This window comes from Lutjanus erythropterus, chromosome 2 (assembly GCF_056507025.1).
Source record: "Lutjanus erythropterus isolate fLutEry1 chromosome 2, fLutEry1.hap2, whole genome shotgun sequence".
In the NCBI taxonomy this organism is placed as follows: domain Eukaryota; kingdom Metazoa; phylum Chordata; class Actinopteri; order Lutjaniformes; family Lutjanidae; genus Lutjanus; species Lutjanus erythropterus.
The window spans coordinates 4,292,439-4,314,064 of NC_139318.1; the positions used below are offsets into that span (position 1 = coordinate 4,292,439).

Here is a 21,626-nt window from a genome sequence, read left to right on the forward strand (position 1 = left end):
ATTTGATTTATTTTTAAAAAAAGGCAGCGTGCAATGACGTTGATCATTTACAACAAATAAAAACACGTTGCACCAGATTTAGCAAGACGCTAATTTCCATCTGTAGTCCTGTACATAATGAGTAGATGCAATAGTGCAACGCAGCCTCCAGTAAATCCAGGTGTCTAACATAATAAAAGCAGCAGGTGCACACTGCACAGTGCAAAATACAATATGATCTACACAGTAACTACCTTACTCTTTTGAATGGAAGCTGGTGAGTCTTACAGCACATGCTAAATGTTAGATGCACATATGAATATGGACGTAGCCTTATGTCCATACTCGGCGTTCATTTCTGAAAGCGTATGGATATGGATGAAACAGAGTAATACCACGGTTGGTCGTGGGGGTAGTGTAGCCAATAGTTCAAGCAAGACACAATCAGGACACGACTAAGAGGTTCTAAACACCAGAAAGTAGGTCTGGGCGATAAAACGATGGTGATATCTATCAGCAATAGACACGTCATCAATATGTTGGATAGTTTCACTTAAATGCATTAAATGCTGACCACCATGAAAGCATGAAACAAATAAGCCCCAGCTCATAAACAGCCCATCATATCCCTTGATAATGGTGCGAGCTATGAGTGACACACTAACAGTCAATCATTTAACAGACACGCCTCACGTGTGCCATAGGTATAAAAAGCCTATCATATCCCTAGGTGCTAGGAGTGATGCACAACCTTGTGATGTTCAGCTGCTCCATCGATACATGAGAATCAGCATGGAGTTACATATGAGATGACAAACGGCACGAGTGACATGTGAGACAACAGTGTGCAAAATGAGTGATGATGAAAAAGAACTAGTCAGGTTGCCGTATGGCAGTTTTTTTGGATTTTCTTAAGTCAAGCAACAACAATGCGAAGTCAAAGGTCTCAGAAATTTGGAGAAGCTCAGCTGCTGAACTGGAAGAGCTGGAAGGTGTAGCATACACAACACATCAATTACAAACTACATGATAGCTAATTATTGATGTCTACTGATATGAAGCTTCACTGTCCTGATAGACTTTTCAACTCTATTGCTCAGGTCTATCTGAAGTGTACAGGATATTATGTCATCTTTCTTTAATGGCCACACAGACCACCGCCGTTTACAGCACTGCCTCCGCTCTTGTCTCTTTCTCAAGAGTTGCATTGTTACAGCCTCCTACAGTGTGCATGAAAGTACGTGGGCAGTGATGGTTATATAGTTTGAAACAGACATATATATTTTCAGAAATAAAGGGGGCATGAATGAGCTTTTAAATGTGTCAGGTGTCTTTGATTATGCCAACGTAAAAAGAGAATCTCAAGTCATGCAGGAGTAGTTCTTTTGTGTTTGACGCCACATCTGACCTCAGCCCAGTGAACAGCAGCCTTTACATAGAGAGCAGCACTGACTCATGATGAGGAAGAAGGAAACGCATGCACACGTTCGGCCAAAGCTATTGAGTTCCACCCAAACGTAGAGGTGATCCCTGAGACCCGGATATCCGCCCTGTCTTGTCTCCAAGCTCAACCTCCGTCACCCCAGGATGATTTCTTCAGGGGCCGTAAAGTTTAACAACCATGGGAACTTCCTCTACCCACCCAGCTCCTCTGCAGCGACAAGTGGCTCTCCTCTGACCAGTGAAACATGTCCAGAGGTGCCCGCGGTCATGTCATTGAGCGACTTCATCCCTTAAAAGGGCCTGATCAGGGACACTGAGGGACTTTTATGTCTTAATTTCTGGAAGGACGTTTTCCGGAAGAGAGCGCAGGGCGATGATTCCCCTCCTCCTCCTCCTCCCTGTCCTCTCTCCCTGTGAAGTTCATCAGCCGAGGAGGAATGTGTTCTTTTAGACGGGCAGCAATTGTTGGGGGGTTTCTCTATAAATAACTTCTTGTCAGGCAGCCAGCTGGGCTGTCCAGCTCCAGCGCCAGTGGGCAGACTAATGCAGTGACTGAGAGGGAGAGCATTAAGTGAGTTCTGACACAGTACAGTAACCACTGCTGCTTCTGCACAGGCTTATAGAGACACCAACTTTGACTCAGTAAATGTGGACAGTCTTTCTCATAAAATATTTTCTGTAAAGCAGATACACTCCAAACTACATGACAATGTGGCAGCAATCTATTTTGATTCTCAGATTTTTACTTGATACCATATAAGAAGTTGAAATCTCACACTTCACACTGAACAGCTGTGCAGATTCAGTGTGCTGCTAGAACATCTCCGGAAGCAATGTTGGCAGCGATCTGAGTGATACGCACGCTCTCTCTGATGTTATGACTGACACTGTTATTAATAGTTACTATAAAGAGCTACCAGCAGGGTGGGAGTAACTCTAGTAGACAGCAGTGCAGTCAGAACTTTCCTGCATGACCACCCAAAGGAAGACTGATAGCTGGAGTTTATAAGTAATGCGTTGCTAATATTTTACAAGTCAGAGAAGCAAGATTACACTCAGTAGCACAGGCAAGCTGTTGAGGCACAGAAATGTTGCAAGTTTTCCCTCAGTGATAAACAGAAAATCAAGAGGAAATACTTACACTGTGGTGGCTTTGAATGAATCACAGTAACACGAGAGGCAGCATTCATAAACTTTGTAACTAGTGCACGAAGCTACTGGGTCTGAAAGGTGAAGTCAATGCGGAAGTGCCTTGAAGCTGCTTCCTTTTTAACAGCCAGCTGGGGCAAACTCCACCAGTTACAATTGTATAAAAGTCAATGAGAAAATGATCCTACTTCTCACTTGATTTATGACCTCAATTAACAGTTTGTTAATGACTTTATGGTCTTCATTGCTAGTTACAAGTCTTCTTCAATACAGCATGATGTTCATTTTCTAAATGATCAACCATGTCAACTGAAAAGTAGACCATAAAGCAGGGTGTGCTTTAGGGCGAGGCTACCTTGTAACTCACAAATCATTACTAAGGCAACCTGTCCATCAGGATAGAGGGGTAACAATGCGTATCCATGGCAACCTGTAAACTCAAATAGCTGTGAACTTTTTTTTCTCATCATATTTTGGCTTTTTAGCCTTTTTTGACATAACAGCTCTAGATAGACAGGAAATGGGGTTGATAGATGGGAAGAGACGCACAGCAAAAGACACAGGCGAGAGTCGGATCCACGGCCGCCGGTGAGGACTGGGAGCCTCTGCACGTGGGCCCTACACTCCACCAACTGAGTCACCGATGCACCCCAGCCACTGTTTTTTGTGTGTTGTCAGAGTTTTTGTCTTGCAACTTTGACCCTTTCATAGTGTGTGTTCAGGTCTCATTAGCATTTGGTTGCACTAAAACACACGCTAAGATTTTTTTTATTTCGTTATAAGCCTGTTTTTGTCTGGCCAAAATTAGCATCCCAATTAATGTCACAGTTAATGTGAATTATGGATGCAGCTTCCTCACACTAGCATTATGTGGTAACTTAGCATTTGCTTTGCTAATGGTACCTGGCTCAACCGGGCTGTTACGTGTGTTTCTCATAGACTGTTGCTTCTCCAGCACCACACTGTTGGCCAAGTAGCATCATGTCTAGCTCCAAAACAACAAAATTGCAACAGTAAAAATGCCACATTTTAGGATTCAAAATGGTCGTTGTCATCACAGTGGCTACATCCACTTCTTTAATACAATGCAGTCTGAACTGTCATTGCTGCAGAAGTAAAAGTCTCACTGATTTTCTGCATAGGTAATGTTAGGTGAGTGACAGTGGAAGAGCTTCTGAGGCTTGCATGGATATGAAACTTTCTGGTCAAATCCTCATCAATCATTAACAAAGGATGAGCAGCTCTGAAAAGATCTGGGTCGAAAGTATGAAAGTAAAGAAGGGAAAGTGAAAAGTAACTCTGACTCTCAAGGTGCACTTAGGTGAAAAACTTGAAGCTAATGCTGTGTTAATGTCACATCATTCTGACTGTGCAGAGGAACCGCTGAATGGAGGAAAAGTTCATGTCAGCTTCCTAGTTGCAGTTCTGAGTCAAAGATATCAGAATTTCTGGTAGGAATGATTTCTCCCATTTGGCAAAAAACAGCAACAGTCAAACCAACACAATGACTATGCAGCCACATGTGCAGTTACCTCCAAAGGTCAATATGAACTGTGATACAGTTGATTCAGCCAATCAATCAATTGTATTGCAGTTAATAATGAATTTTATAGCTATATAATTCGAAAATAGCTAATTTGGTGTGGCAGCTAGGCAGAAAGTTTTCCCACTCTTCCCATTCAGCAGACATTGCCTGAATGAAAAAACTTAAATCAGTTCCCTTTTGGTCATTTTGGATGAATTTGACAACTTGTGGCATGGTGTTTCATTTACAATTCACACAAAGCCCTCTGAGTTTTCTACAGCTTTGATTGGTTCCTGACTGGCTTCTACCACATAGCAACGACAAGTGAGGCTCATGGGTATTGCTTCCTTCAGGGCCGTCCAGTATACTGGTGGTACAAACTATTAGTACATTAGTAGGTCCTGTCCAGAACCATTCTGTAGTGCGATACGTTCTGTTTTTGAGAAGGGACAGTCGTGATCATTGTCCTTCCTGCTAGGTGTTACCAAGTAGCCCTAATGGTTTACACAGCTCGTATATCACAGCTGTAACAGTTGTGGTGTGGAGGAGCAGGAGGAGGATGTTGACAGCCAGTGTTTGTGTAATTGAACACCGCAGGCTCTCACAGCCACTAAAGCATCCTTTGTAAACACTGTTTGTTGATGTAAAGGCAGTGAGTGATTGCAGATGGCTGCATTCACTCAAGGCCTCGCTGAGGCCTCTGTGTGTGTGTGTGTGTGTGTGTGTGTGTGTGTGTGTGTATGTGGGCATTTTGGAGTGTGTTTATTTGTTTAAATAGTACAGAGGAGGACTTGTCATTATATGCGTGTGTGTGTGCTCATGCACATTTGTGTGTTTATGCTCACAATCATGTCACTAATTAGAAACTTGCTTTATTTCCCCTCCCCCTTGTTCTGCGAATGAGTGGGTGTTGAATGGGGCATTATGGGTAGGCACTATAATTAATGGCCACCTCATCCTCCCCCCTCTCTCTCTCTCTCTCTCTCTCTCTCTCTCTCTCTCTCTCTCTCCTCTCTCTCTGTGTCTCTCTCTCCATCTCTGGCTTATTATCATTAGTCACATTCCATCAGTTCTCAGTGAGCACTGAGGCTTGCGAGCACTTGTTTGTGGCGATTTCCCTCGTCGTTTTCCCCCTTCTCCGTCTCACCCCCGTCCTCCTCTCTCACCATTGTCTTCCTGTAACCCCGTTTCTGTCCTCTAATGTCCCTCTGCCAGCTTTTTCACTTCAGATATGCTCGGTCCCCCTCCCTGCTGTTGTCCTCCTCTGTCTCCTGCAGAATGTAGGATAGCTGAATTGAAAATGAATGAAAGGCTGGACTCAATGAAGCGGATGATGGCTCAATTGAATGTGCCTCTCAGGAATGCTTCGCTGTGTTGTGGAGTCTTTGGGCTGCAGCTCAGGCTCCAGTCTATTTGAGACGTGTTGAGGTTGGTAGACTTAAGTTTGTCCTATAGGGATTCTACCCTGCTGGTCCTGTCTGTCTGATACAGGCCCTACAACTACCTGTCCTCTGAACAAAACATCAGTACAAGTTAAGAAGTGCATTTACACTTAATCTCTTCTTTGTAGTCCTGGTTCACTCTCACAGCTCTTTAAATCCATGATCCATCAGTGTGGTGTGACCCTGCCTTCTTTAACATGAAACAGTGAGTTGTTTGAATTGAATCAAAGGATATTTTATGTCCACCTGTGAGGGACAAGATGATTCAACACTCTCCCAACCCAGTAGTGTCTATCCAACACCACCTTCAGTCAGACAAAACCATTCCATTAGTTCTGCAGCTAATGATTATTTTTTATTGCCAGTTAATCTATCCATCATTTTCTTGATTAAACAATTAGTTGTTTGGTCTATAAAATGTCAGAATATGGTGAAAAATATTGATCAGTGTTTCCCAAAGCCCAAGATACCACCCTCAGATGTCTTGTCTTGACCAAAACCCAAAGATATTCAGTTTACTGTCAGAGAAATATTCACATTTAAGAATCTAGAATCAGAGATTTTGACTTTTTTTTCTTCTCAAACTGAAACTCAAAATAGTTGCTGATTAATTACATGTGACTAAGGTTTGTGCATGGCAGTACTTTTAAACCTGTACATACTTGAAGAAACTGGCTAAAGGCCAATTTATGTTTTCCACATCCACATGGCTGTGAAAGTACACATTACGTAAGTGTCATCATCTAACCAAGTATGTGTGCTGGTGCAGCCTCCATTCCTTTGTTTGGCTTTTGTGCAGTACCAGTTTGGGTACACTTCTCAGTCACAGTTTTTCTTTTTTTATGAGAAATAGCTCAGATGATACCAACAGTGTGATTTTTTTTTGGCTACTATGAAGAATCTAAAATATCACAGGGCAAAATCTTTCACATTTTTGATCGACAAGTATGTAGGAGACCATGGGGTGACAATAAAAAGCAAAAAGACTCTTGCACACTGTCTTTTGTAATTGTAGTCCAAAGATTTAATAACAACATTGTTTGAGAATCTTTTTGCATTTTAAGAACCTAAATTGTAAAACAATTTCCGTAGTTTACATGTTTTTGCTTACTACATAATTCCACATAATTCTATATTTCATGTCTCAACTATTAACGTACAACAAAGAAAACTGATAAAAATACAGAAAAAACACTGAATTAGAAAATGTTTCTAAACTTTTGACTGGTACGGTATTTCATGCTTTCAGCCAAACATAACGAACAATGGAGCTCTTTCTGATAGCTAATATATATTTTTTGTTTTTTTGTTCGCATGTGTTGAAAGTGTGTGCATATGTAGACTCCAACTGTAGTATGTACAGAAGCAAATGCATGTCCGTTTAACAGCTGTCACATATACTGATGCTGACATTTCTGCAAAAAGCTAAGATCAGCTGACATAGCAGCTTAGCACAGGTGTTTTTAGAGTTGCAGGTACGTCTCCCCAGGTGGGCTTCAAACAGTTTGAGGTGAGGTTTTGTGAATGTAAATGAAAAAATAGTACTTCATGAATTATTATTATTTTTCATTGCATTTGCTATCAATAGGACATAACACAGAATGGCCTTTGGACACACTGTGTTTATGTATTTGGTGTAATCTGAAGTTATACCAAACAGCAATATTAGGCTATATTTGCTCAGTTGTTGGGGCTCCTTTTTGCAAGCTTTGTCTGAGGAGAGACATATAGTCTCAGACTTTAAAACCACCTTGGTTTAGCTGATATACTGATTAGATTCTACACTATACACACACACACACACACACACACACACACACACACACACACACACACACACACACACACACAGCCTGTAATACTAATATGAATAGATAACTAGCTATCACATACTTGGCATTCAGACCAACAACGGCACTGTGTTTAAATATACATGGGACGGCGTTGGTGGAGACGTGGTGCCCACTAGAAAATGTAATACAATCCCGAAAGGCCAATTTGATTTATAGATGAATGAGTTTGAAAACTTATCAGATACCAAACCACTGCACAGCAATTAATGAGGAAGGATTTTACAGCAAGTTGTCATGATTGTTTTATCTCCACAATCGCAAGGTGGAGTTACCTCATAATGTGTTGGTACAGTGGGTAATTCTACCCATAGAACTGCATACTGTGCCAAAACAGTGGCATAGTGCTAATGTCTGAATGAACACAACCTTAGGACGAATTGGTTCTAACTTGTTAGAATATTCCAGGAGGTTAAAAACACCAGTGCACTAAAAATGGCCCTGAACCACCTTACCTAAGAATTGTACTGCTGTTTGTTGAGGGAAATGACTCAATCCAAGTAAACTACAGGGCATGACTCATGCTTTTCAGTGCATTTGCGCTGAATACAGCCAGTGCCACTTATCTGGAAATGTGCCGTGATGAATTTCGCAAGTTCATTTCTTGTGCATCTTTATTTTTATTTATTTCATCTCTATTTGTTAAACTGTCCAGAGTATTTTGTTGGAATTCATACTTTATATCCTCTCATATGAACTGAGTTAAGTCACTGTTTGTGCAGATGAAGCTGCAACAAAGTGGAGTCCATTACCTAATAGTAAGGGAACAGATAAAGCAATTACAGCAAACATTTCCTCTACTCACTCCTCTCATCAGACTGATACCTTCTGGCTTGCTGAAGTCGCCCCCCTAAAAAACCTTCCACTGGAGATGAAATGTGATTTTTAACGTGAGAGAATTGAATCAAAAGTCCATTCTCTCGTTCTCATGTGTCTCAAACTCTGAATGAAGTTGAGTGTGATTGGATTATTCACTGCAGGACGGGGGAAACCTCTCTCAAATCAGGTGATGGCAGCGCAGTTTACTGTAGTTTTTGGCTATTTGATTTGCAGCTTTTAGCAAATAGGGAATTATTTGGAACTGACTGGGCTGTTACTCTTGGATGAATGGCGTGACAGCCTGCAAATTCTGAGAGTTATTGGAGAAGACAACCCTGTGCTCTAATCCGACACCGTTACCACGATGGAGTCATTTACATCCAGCTTCCAGAAGCCATCGGCTGCAGGAGGAAACAGGAGAAGCACTGTATTTGTTGAACTAGTGCTTCTGCGAGTTAACATGCCAGTCATTCCAGTCTCTGCTCCGTTAGGCTCCGGACCGGTGCTCTCAGGATTATCTGCACAGGGCTGTAAAGCGCCTTTCCCCACCAGAGAGTCGTGACATGCTGACTGCAGAGTTCAGGCTCTTTAGCCACAGAGTTGCAGCTTTTAACCAAGTATAAAAACCTCCCTCTCCAGTTCCCACCCCCAGAGGTCAAAGGAGAAAGTCTGTCTTTTGGTTTAGATTTGATGATTTTGGGGTCAGTCACAGCAGCAATCAGTCTACTCGACATCTGTGCCCCTGCTTGTAATAGAACTGGATTTAGTTCTGCATGAGCTCGCCATCTAGGGATGGGAATTGACAAGATTTAATTGATACCAGTGCCATTTTTGAATCTGCTTGTTGGTCAGATTCTTTATTGGTTTATCTATCTTGATTCCTGATCAAAAAAAAGTAAGCCAACAAAAGTTTTCATTGTCAACACAACTATTCTGTCTTGAAGAATCCCTGGAATTTTAAAGCAGTGGCATTTTTTAACAAGTTTTCCGGTATTTGCCCAAAATAAGGTCTGTGGTTAACACAAGCTTAAGAGATTTTTATGTTTTGTTCTACAATATATAGTGTTTCAGTAAATAGAAGTTTGAAGCTTTTGCATGTCTTAAGAACAAGTGGCTAAATGAGACTGTAGTGGTTGTTGCGGTCCAGGGTTTGGCCAAACGTTGATGGCTGACAGTCACTGACCTCTACCATCGTAACATTATGATTTTAGATTGATCTCTATTTGAGGCAGTGTGTCCCCTCAGAGTTGCCATAGAGAGTAGAGAGTTGTTGACATGTGGGACAGAAAATAAAAAGAAGCAGTTGCTGCTTTTCATTGCACTATCTCCCTGTTGTGTTCATTATTTTCTTTTGGTGCCAAGCCGAAGACCATTTTTAGACCCAGCAACAACATCGTCATCCATTGTGATGTTTCACTGTGGACATCGTCATGTACCAATTTGGTACATCACCCTACCCTATTGCAGACAAAAATAAATGTTATCACGCCTAATGCCAGTCACTTAGTCGTGATGAGGTTCACTTACACAACCATGGAGTTTGTTTATTGGCTAACATTAGCTTTTTGCTTCTGGTGATTGCATTTACACCTCAAAAACCTAAACGTGTCAGTATCATAAACTTCTGTTCACCGCAGACCTTATTTTCTGCACTAATCCAAAATCCAGTGCAGAAATCTTCGTGGCTTTTTGTGGAGGGAATCAGAGCAAGTGTTCAGTGTTTGCCTACAGATAATACGTCATCCCTGCAGCACTGTTGCTGGTATTTCCACCCTTAAATGATAATTTTACAGTCATTACAACCAGCACTGTTGTCACCTTTGTTCATGAAATGAAGACGAGCTTTGGAACATTAATCAGTTGATTACTTTTGTGGTGGTGTAGTTATGTGGTTTGGAAAATGGTGAAAAAATTTGATCAGTTTTTACTAGAGCTCAAGATGACATCCTCAAATGTCTTGTTTTGTCCACAACCCAAAGATGTTCAGTTTACTGTCAGAGAAGAGTAAAGAAACCAGAATCAGAGATTTTGCCTCTTCTTAAAGAATTACTCAAACCGATTAATCAATTATCAAAATAGTTGCAGCTCCAAATGTTTTGTGATGCACAACTGGAAGAAAAACATGCTGACACTGATGAAAGGAAGTGACAAGCTTGGAGGTATTAGATTCCAGTGGATCAGACGATCTGTAACTAGTACTCAAATGGAATCGGTTCTCAATTCCCATCGAGTGGAAAAACAAACATTTGCAAGGAAATTCTTGAAGAGTTTTAGATTTGATTCACATTTGGTTGAAATTATATTGACAACAATCACAATTATTGTGTTCATAATTGTTTTTTTTTCTTTTCTGTACGCCTTTGGCCTGTTGCCAGGCCTTTACCCTCATTCCCACACACAAGAGATTGCCACCAACAAAGCAAGCTTTCTAATGCTCCTAGTGTGGCAGGGAAAGAGGTGTGTGTGTGTGTGTGTGTGTGTGTGTGTGTGTGTGTGTGTGTGTGTGTGTGTGTGTGTGTGTGTGTGTGTGTGTGTGTGTGTGTACACTGGATGAGGATCGGTCTGTTCAGTGAGGTGAATAGTGTCTTTTTCGGTCTGTCTCCGTCTTTTTTCCCCAACCTAGCCTTTGGATAAGCCCACTGGAGATCTGCCTGAACTCGTAAGAGATAATCCTGCCTCTGTGGATGGAGTGATGGAGTGCGGGGGGCGATGGAGGAGGAGAAGTGGATAGAAAGAAGAGGGAGATTATGAGTGGGAAAGAGGAGGATATACTGTATATGGAGTGAAAAGAAGAACTGAGTGTAATTCAGCTGTCATAACTAGAAGAGACGTTAACAGTGTTTCTCAAAGTATGCGTGAAACCGCAGATTCAGGTGCCCAAACAAGGGAGCTCTACCACTCTCAAGGTTCTCATGCCATCTTCTTTTTACCTCACAGCAACTTGTTTTTCTGGCAGGGGCTCTGAAACTAAAGGGTTTTGTACCTTGTATCCTAGCAATGAAGGAGGATTGTATAATGGGAGAGAGTGTGTGTGGCGCTGAAAGCCCTCTTGGACTGACACTACTTGACTTGGCCTCTGCTGTGGGCTTTTTTACTCGCGAAAAACGGATGTAGCCAGTCAGACATAGGTCTGACAGGAATTTCAATGGGTATGAGCTTCCCACGGTTTCTAGTGGAGCGCGGGGATGCCAAAAAATACAAGGTGTTTGAACGTCAGAGTCTGTGTTTTGTAGCAAACACGCAGGCTTGTGGTTGGCCTGCAGTAATGTGCCTTTGGCTGAGGTTTGTCATCTCCGCTTTTACTGCCATAAATGACTCTGTGCGTCTTCGTATGAAGTATACTGATGAATCTTGTCTTTCCTTTGTGTTGCAGGTTTTGTCCAGAACGATGTGTTTTTAAACCAGAGCTGCTGGGAGGTCAAGAGGTGACATGCCTCTGTAAAACCCCACTGGAAACAAATGGTGAGGAGCTGTTTATTATGCTGAAGGAGTTCTCCTGAGGCTGTATAAACTGTTGAAAGCTTCTTGGTACAGTCAGAGATTATAAAAATAGAAACAATTAATGTTTGTCTTATCTAAAAATAGTTTTATTAGCTGTCCTTAGATGGTTAATCTGTAGAAAAACATCTGCATCAAGGTCAAAGTACAAGTTTGAACTCTCTTTTAGGATTACTCAGTGCAGCAGAATTGAATGTGGGATTAGTTGGCTTGGTCCATACGTTCACTGCACTATAGGAATGTTATATCCTATACAGTTCCTCTTGGGCAGTGGTTCTCCAGAGGTCCTCCACAGATCCTTGAGAGGATTGTAAAGCACAGCTTCTCACAAATTCACTGACTATTTAGGCTAGGCTCCAAGTAGACTCATCTTTTGGGATTTATATGCAGCAGTTTTGATGTTTGTTTATTCAACTTCCTCTGAATATTGTAATTTACTCAATTCTGGGATTAGGCTGGACATTAAATGAAGACAAATGCTTCTTTAATCCCCTGTGGTGTGTCATGGTGGAACACAAATGACTCATCATCTGGGACGCTTCATGATATCCCAATAACCAGACTAGTGTGTCAGATTTTTTGCTGTCTTGCTTATCTTTTTATATCATGTATTCATTTCTACAGCATGGTGTTGGTGTACATTGTTGACATCTATGGGCATAGGGCACTTTTCTGTGCATAACGCAAAATATGACCAAACAAAAGAGGAATGATTATGTTGATGCTGCCAGGTAAACAATGAGTCTCAACAATGAGTCTGAACTCTCAAGCAGGTCATCAATGACCACAAGTTAGGACTGGCTTGAGTCCAGCGTGTAGTCTACCATGTCTCTCAGCGAAGTCATGGCAAGAGTTCATGACTCTGTAATCTCTATAAAGAGATAACCTGCATATGAATGCAGAATCTGTAGGCAATGCACACAATTTTGGTATCAGTGTTCTGGTTTCTGTTTGTAGTTTGTGTGTAGTTAGAGTAGTATTAACCAATCATGTTGTAGCAGGCTTTGGTTGCATGCTTGAAAACAGTCCACGTGGAGAGCAAAAGAAGCAGATCACAGAGGCCGAAATGCAGTCTTGGAACAGATCGGCAATCATCTGACAACAGTCTTTTTATTCACTTTTTCAAAAAATGTGTCTGCATTCATATGCACATTGTAGAGCTTAACTTCATTTTCGCATCTCAAGCTGCTACTTTGACTGTAAACAATGACCAGCACACAGAGGATGAAGTCTTGGTCCAGATATCTATTATCTGGATATCCGCTGGCCAAAGCGGAACCCCTGGAAAACATTGGCTGCTAACATTGGCTGGAGGCTAAATTGTTGTTTGACGATAGCTGATTGGTTCTGAGATTGATGACTGTATGATTGCCTGATTGGATTGACACTGTGGCTCTGGCAGGGAGGGGTCTTATCCCAGAATTACTTAACTAAGAGTTATAAGAACACAGCACATGCAGATCAGGTAGGTAAAAGGCTTCATATAAACTACCATATCCTGTTGTTGTGGGTTTTACTGATTTCTGATGAATCAGCACCTCGTTGTAGCCTGGCACTGATCAGGCTGCAGCTCTGTGCTTGAGCACCACTGATTTAGAGGGTCTGTGCACAGAAAATGAAGAACAGTTTCTGTGCCATGAAAACATTTGACAACCTTTTTCTAATGACCTGTCCTGTCTGTTTCCCCCAGCTCTGCTGCCATGCCTCCGGGGATGGTGCGTCGTCTTTCAGCGTCAGCAGTCCAAACACTGCTGTCTCTCCTGCTGCTAACCAGTGGCTGGCCCTTCTCCTCATTGCACAGCGGTGTTGTCCGAGGGTCACCCTCTTCTCCCTCTAGTCCTTATCCCACCTTTATCCGGAATGACACTCTGTTTGAGCACTTGGCCCTGCATCCCGACCCCACTGTCAGTCGGGTATATGTTGGGGCCCGAGATCATCTGTTCCAGTTAGATCAGTTCCTCCAACCTGAACTCCAGGATGACACTGGACCCGTCACAGACAGCCGGGAGTGCTTACCCCCTGTAACTGAGACCAACTGTCCTCAGGCAAGGCTCACCAGCAACCACAACAAGCTCCTGCTGGTTGACCCTTATTCCATGGAGCTCATTACCTGCGGGAGTGTCAACCAAGGAATTTGCCAGAAACGCAGTCTGGATTCTGTGGATGTGGTCCTTTTCTCTACAGAGAGGCCTGTGGACACTCAGTACGTAGCAGCTAACCACCCAAACGTCAGCACGGTGGGACTCGTGGTGCGCTCTCATCCTGACAGGCAGCCAGTACTGTTTGTGGGGCGGGGTTACACCAGCAGCCACCCACCTATTTCCACACGGAACCTTGCCCAAGAACCTGTCTTTTCTTACGAGGAGACCGCCAAGTTGGCTGTGGCTGGCCGTCTCTCAGAATACGACCATCATTTTGTAGCATCATTCGCCCACCGTCAGCACGTGTACTTCCTCTTCTACAGGCGTGACCTAAAGTCACAGTCACGTGAGTACCGCACCTACGTCTCTCGTGTTTGTTTGGACGACCAGGCCTATTACTCCTACGTGGAAGTACCCTTGACGTGCCATTCCAGGGCAGGAAAAATTTACAACCTCTTGCAAGCAGTCCAGCTTGGTCTCAGCAAGGACGGTGTAGTGAGTCAAGGATCCGAAACTCTTCTTGGTGTCTTCTCCACTCGTTTGGCTTCATCGACTCGGCCCAGCGAGGACTCTGCCCTCTGCATGTTTAACCTGGAAGATGTGGACCACAGGATTAACTCCACCAGAGACCTGTGCTACACACAGATGGGTAAAAAGGCAGGAGAGGAAGCAGCCTACATTGAGTACGAAGTCAAATCCAACTGTGCCAACCTGCCAGAGGTGAGTTTATCAGATTCAGTTTGCTTTATTTCTGTGATTACTTGTCTTATATAGTTATCATGGCTGTCATTTTTCAAGTATGAACAAATGAGCACCAATACATAATTGCCTCAAATCAATTCTCAGAAATTAAACCCATGTAGCCTAATCCTAAACTATATCTGTAAGGCAGTTCCATTTTGGAAGGCAGCAAATGGTCCAGTCTTTAGCCACAATTTTTGTGTCCAAAATGCTAGTACACAGTATTCTTTGGTGTCATGATTTCAGAGTCCTACAGACGTGGTGAGGCACTGGCCTCCTGACACACTAGCCTGGCATCGCCAGACTAATTCACAAATGAGAATTAGTCTGGAATCCCTCCAAAGGATGTTATCAATCAGTGGAGTCTAATCTGTCTGGACACAAACGGATAGACTAAACAACCAATCAGAGCAATGAAACATGTGATGTAGTGCTGAGTGAGGGCCCGGTCACACATATCATATTCTCTTTTTTTTCATGGTATCAGTCACCCTTTACATCTGTCTATTGGTGTTTGTACAGAACAATTCTTGTTCTTTTCTTACAAGGCACAGCCTGTTGTGTCTTTTAAGTTTAAACAAATCAAAAGAAATCAAATATTGATATTAATCAAACATTCATGAATTGCAGTCTGAAGACTAGGGACGCGCGCGAGTAGCCGACTGTACGATTAAACGCCAGCACCAGAAATACTATTCGTTTAAACAGTTTATCAACATTTCATTCATGCATGATGCCAGTTATCTGTTGCCTCTAAGATTTTATGCAGGAACCCGCTGCTAGTCGGGGCTGCGGCACTGTCAGATGGCAGCCCAATCGCCCAGGCAACGCTGGATGTTTATATCAGCAAAGTCAGACATATGACAGCTTGTACAACCAGTGCGGTTTGGCAGTGTTTTAATCTAGAAAATGGAAATAATGTTGAATGTAGACTGTGACAGAATAAGCTGATATATATTCACTCGACTGGAGAAACATGTGACCGCATTCAGCACAGACACGGACATAAACCTGCAAGCAGAGCTGCTGCTGCTGCTGCTGCTAGCACTGCTAACGTTAGCCACACTGTGTGTCAGGCTGGCAGCTAACGTTAACTCCTTCACCTGCAGACACTGTGACCCTCTTCTCCTCTCGATCCTCTAACTTTCACTAAGATTCATTTGAACAAGTCCCTTATCATCACTTTCTACAGCTAACCACACAGCCATCAACATACTGAACCAGATAGCAGTTTCCGCTCCACTCCCATGTATCAGTGTGTGTGATTGTATGTTTCTGTGACAGGGTGTTACTGAAAAGCAGTATACATGCTAAGAATGACTGCATACAAAAATAAGAATGAGATGTGGGACCACATATTTCACCCCCCACCCCCACCCTCAGGCTGTTATATATGAGAGTGTATATGCAGACTCAGTGGTTAGCACTAGAAGAAGGTCCTGGGTTCATATCCTGGCCGTGAGCACTTTTGACCAAGAGTTGGAATTGGTCCCTGGTGCAACACCACACTGCTCCTTAGGACAGGTTAAATGTAGAGATCACTATGCATTAACTTTTTCTTTCTCTGAATGAAAATGTTCACATAAACATGAACCTGTCACTGAATAATCTAGTATACTTGACATTGTCCTCCTTGTTTTTATTGTTGTGTTTACAGAAAAACACACACCATTTTTTCTTACACAAAGAGTTTGTTTTTTCTTTTTCTGATGAATGTACTGAATAAAAGCTTTCATCTGCCAGAGCTGGTGCCATGCATCTGAAGCTGTCCAGGGCTGTCCTCTGCCAGCAACGTGACCTTCATATCAGAGAGGACTAAATTAAATTTAACATTTTTGTAATAGACAAATGTAATGCTGTGGAGGAGGGACTGAATTAGATTGGCCCTCTCATTACACCAACTCCTGGCTTTATGTGGTGTGTTCACGTGCCTGCATGTGAGCATTGCTTTTGCATGGACAGTGGGGGTTAGTTTGACATCCTCTTATATCATCACCTCCTCCTGCGTTGAGGACAGAGAAGCAGCGCTGACCCCTCAACCTGTGCAGCCACGTACAGCAGATTAGCTGGAGGGGAGAGGGGAGTGCAGGCAGTGTCATTTAACAGAATTGCTGGTCAGGGAGGCATCGATCGGCGGCATTAGCCATACTTAGTGGGGTGGGGTTGAGGGTAATGTTTAACAAGGCCTGACAAGGACGGATAAAGAAACCCCAGGTGGAGACGAGGCTCTGAAGGAGAAAAAAAATAAGACATTAAAGGGATAGTTCAGATTTTTTGAAATGTGGTTATATGAAGCACTTATCCATTGTCAGTGTTTTAGCTACAGTGATATTTTCACCACTTTACCTTGCTGTCAGAGAGCCTTTTCCAATAGGAAACTGCTGTTATATAATCCAAATGTCACTCTCTCAAAAGCAACCAAACTCCACTGACAAAAACAGTCATTTAACTTACAGAACATAGGAGTTGCTGGTCTACTGCTGCCTTGATCGGTTAGATTGTTTGTCTTATTGTGTAACTGTGTTTTAAGGGGTTAGTCTGGATTCACTGAACAATTTATAGTAGGTGGGCAAAGCCATTTGGGGCAGGTGATGGACCAACAAAAGTAGCAGTGAAGACAATATAATTTGAGTGAGCTGGAACCATCACTTGTGGATGTACTAAATAAATTACGCTGAAGGGACCCACAGTTTTTTTGCATTTGTTAAGTCAACTCACATGTTCTGTGAGGTAAATTTACTGTTCTGGACAATGGGGTCTGGTTGCCTTGGAGAGAGCGATATAAATTGATGGAAATATTCTAAACATAGCGTCCACTTGAAGTGTTATTGATTTCTGAACAGGGACTGAAAGACTCAAAGGGATGAAGCTGCTTTGGTGTTGTTTGTGTACAGGGATCCAATTGAGATTTGACATCTTAATGATACTGTAAATCTCTTTTCAGCTCCAATCTCATCTCCATTCCCTCTTTTCACTGTTCCCCTTTGGCCATATGCTTTGTTTTGATTCCCCTTACCCTTATATCTGTCCTATCTGTCCACTTCCAAGCCCTTGTAATTCCCTTTCACTTCTTGGATTATTTGAGGTGTGGTTGTATGAGGTACTTCTCCACAGTCAGTGTGTTACCTACAGTAGATGGAGGTCGACAGCTTGAAGAAGCAGCAGGAGCACTGGTTCAGGAAGCTACACAATGTGCTGCTGTGGACAGGGTCAGCAACAAAACATATTTAACCCACCTAAAACAATCTGTATCTGTTAAAGTGTGTTATATATTTAGAATATTCTTACCACTTTATAATGCTGTCTACAAAGCAACCAAACTCCATTGACAAAACTAATAATTTTATTTTGCAGAACACAGAAGTTGCTGAACTACCACTGCCTCAATCAGTTAATTTGTTCATGTTATTGCGTGATGTTACAGCATGATTTCTGTGTTTTAAAGAGTTAGCTGTGATTCATCAAAGCCACACAATAATAAACAAACTAAACAATCAAGGCAGCAGGAGACTGGCAACTCCTTTGTTCTACAAAATAAAATGACTGTTTTTGTCAGTAGAGTTTGGTTGCTTTGGAGAGAGTAATATACAGCTTATATAACAGTGCTTTCCTGTTGGCAAAGGCTGCAGCTTGATTTGAGGTGTTTATAATCTGTTTTGCTGCTGACCCTGCTCACAGCAGCACATTGCTTAACTTCCTACACCAGTAACTCCTGCTGCTTCTTTAAACTGGAGGTGTGTTGACTGCCTCTACTGTAGGTAACACACTGTCTGTGGATACATACCTCATACAACCTCACTTCACAAGATATGAGCTATCCCTTTAAAGGATACAGATGCACAGTGGAGCAGAAAATTAGAAGCAAAAAGTAAAAGAAAAGGAAATGTGAGGGCTAGGAAGCAGACAGGACAGATCTGAATGTATGTCTGTAAAAGTGAAGGGTATAAAAAAGGGGAATCAAAACAAAAGCATATGGCCTGAGGGGAACAGTGAACAGCGGGAACAGAGATGAGATTTGGAGCTGAAAAGAGATTTACAGTGTCATTAAGATGTCAAATCTCAATTGGATCCCTGTACACAAACAACACCAAAGCAGCTTCATCCTTGTTCAGTCTTTGCCAGGACGGTCCATCTGCACCAGGGACGGACTCTCACGCAAAGGTCTAAGCTGTGGGGAACATGCTTTGTTATTGACGATCATGATTCAGGACTCCTATCGAGCAGTAGAATATGGAAATGCAACTTTAGCGGTCTGTTCTCGTTATCTCGCTCCCTCATGGTTTTTACTGCCCTCGGTGTTTGTGTCTAAATGTCCAGATGATTGCGGCCTGCACAGCGCTCGTCAGCATTACGGCGTAATCACCGGCTCCCATCAGCCGGGCCAGTCAGTGACATGCCAGCCTTTAAGCTTCCAGGCCATGTTCCTAGACTGGACGTCATAACTTCATAACTATTTCAGTAGTCATAATGTAGTTTGAGGCTATTCTTAGCATGCAGTCATCCCTGCTTGTTTTCCTCTAATGGTCGGCTTCTCATGATGCGGACAGAACAGGCCGTCTAAATGGTCCCACACTCCCCATGGTTAACTTAATCAATACTCACTGACGTCTATGTATAGCTCTTTGGACACTGTTTAGCCATGTTATTACCATCAAGTTTAAAGGGACAGTTCACCCCAAAAGTCAAAAATGCATTCCTCTTACCATGTATCCATCTAGATCAGGGGTTTTGAAAGAGACCGTGAGCTTCTCTTAAGATAAAGCTTGGAATAAAAGCGCTCTTAGTTTACTTAGTTTTACTCAATTCCTGAGTCATTTGTTTCTGAATCTGGGAAAACGGTAACCAAAAAAACCCAACTATAATAATTCCATTTGTTGAACCTACCCTGAAACTGTTTGGAGCCTCTCTGGAGAGTCCTGCCTCCCACTTTGAAAACCTCTGATCTAGATAGTTTTGGTGTGAGTTGCAGAGTTTTTGAAATATCAGCCATAGATATGTCTTTCTTCTCTCCAGTATAATGGAACTAGTTGGCTCTGAACTTGTGGTGCTCAAAGTGCTAAAAGAGAATACATTAAAGAAACTCAACAGTAACATCTTTTTCCAGAAATCATGTCAAATCACAGACCGTGACGAATATGTAGGAACTATTGTCTGTCTACCCAACTACAAGTGACAGCTATATCACCGAGGCTGCAAGCTCAGTGGTGCTAACTTTAAAGCTCAGGCGAGGAGGACACCATTAGTGTTTACATCCCAAACTGTTAAGACCATGAGCCTCTTGTCCATAAGTAGATGCATGCCTCTTTCTGCACCACTGAAAGTCTTGGAGGCTACTGCTGATATCTCCAAAACTTTGCAAGTCACACCAAAACTATTTAGACAGATAAACAGCACTGTAGGTAAGAGTCAGAAGATGTATTTTTGATTTTTGAGGGAAGTGTCCCTTTAATCAAGGCTCACTATATATTCCCAACTCTCTAAATGCTTTGCTCAATAGAAGCTTAGGACAGTGTCTCAGCTAATGTTGCTAAAACTGGAAGAAAACAATGAGAGATTGGGGGAACCTTCATTAAAGAACCATTTGTACAAACAGATTTGTTCTTAAGTTATATGTGTGAGTAATTTTAAGAGAACTTTGCTATATGCAACTTCCTCTTGACCCTCCTTGTCCCTTTGCAGTCATCACACACTCCTTGCTGCAGCGAGGCATTTTTTTCTTTGAAGCCGTTTTCATATTGTGACAGAGCTCCTTCCTGGTATTTGCTTTATCAGGTGCCTTAATTCCATCACTGACACTTAAAATTACAGACTTTTCTTCATGGATCTATGAAAGCAGGACTTTTTACTCTTTGATTCCATTTTCATGAATGAACACTTCCTGACATATTGGCCAGGATGTGTGGCCTTATATGGCATTATCTGGGTATTAATCAGTCTTATGCACTCAAATACTCACAGGTGGATCATTTACACAGTTATCTGAAGTGAAAAGCGTTTGCTGAGTCTGACGTGTCATGCTGGTATGAGTCCTTTGTACGAAAAAAAAGTCAGAGAAATTTAAAATGAGAATACAAAAATGTTCTTGCATGAGGACTGCTGAGTCCTATATAAAGCTGTTTGGACACTGACAGCCATGTTATTAGCACCACGTTTAAAGTTGGACACGGTGCAGTCATGAAACCAGGAATATATTTTGGTGGCACTGTAGTTGCATTGTGTCATGGGAGTTCAGCAGCGCTGGTGTATCAGCAGTCTCTCTTTTCTGAGAACAGGCCAAATAAGGAGGCCATTCATAACAACACACCAGCCGACTACATGCAATCCATCAAAACAAGTAGCCTTCAACAGGCTGAGCTCTCAGGTTCATTGCCTCTACTTCCTATTGTTGAGATTACCAACAATGAAGCAATGACCCCCACTTTCAAACACTCTTGTCAAAAAATAAATTGCCCGGAACAAAAAACAACAACCATGCCGCCAGAGCAAAGACTCCCTACTGCCAAACTGTGGAAGCAAAAACAAATTGTGAGCTTTAAAGCAGTGAGCGGAGAAGTTGCTGGAATCCAGTGAGAGTTTGTTCCCAAACCCTAACCCCTCCACAATAAATCCTGCTGGGATTTTACTGACCACAATAGGAACACTGCTGCTTTATTTTTGGTAACTGGCTTACTTGCTGTGAAATGAATAACAAAGCACTTGAAGGGCTTCTTATGAGCAAAACAAGCAGTTATACTTTATTTTTCACATGCAATATCTTCATGTCACCTGAGCTTGACTACTCACTGATTTGTTTTTTTTTTGTGTGCAGAATACGTTGGATGCCTACCCCTGTGGCTCCGACCATACCCCGAGCCCGATGGCCAGCAGGAAGGCTGTTGAAGCGGAGACCATATTGGACAGCCCATCCGCTCGTCTCACCGCTGTGGCCGTCAGCGTGAGGGCCGGACATACCATAGCCTTCCTAGGAGACTCCAAGGGGAACCTGCACAAGGTAACAATGGTGTCATAGATTTGCAAGTCGACAGCTCGCATTCTGGTG

The 21,626-nt window shown here is 42.4% G+C and overlaps 1 protein-coding gene across 1 annotated transcript in view; it reads left to right on the plus strand.

The window, feature by feature from the left end:
* Nucleotides 1-21,626, plus strand: part of plxnb1b (plexin b1b) — a 159,706-nt gene that overhangs the window by 84,954 nt on the left and 53,126 nt on the right. Inside the window, exons 4-6 of the mRNA XM_084726514.1 lie at nucleotides 11,581-11,669; nucleotides 13,396-14,566; nucleotides 21,396-21,578. Coding sequence (XP_084582640.1) covers nucleotides 13,406-14,566; nucleotides 21,396-21,578 — 1,344 coding nt within the window. The 5' untranslated portion in view covers nucleotides 11,581-11,669; nucleotides 13,396-13,405. The remainder of the gene's footprint in view (nucleotides 1-11,580; nucleotides 11,670-13,395; nucleotides 14,567-21,395; nucleotides 21,579-21,626) is intronic.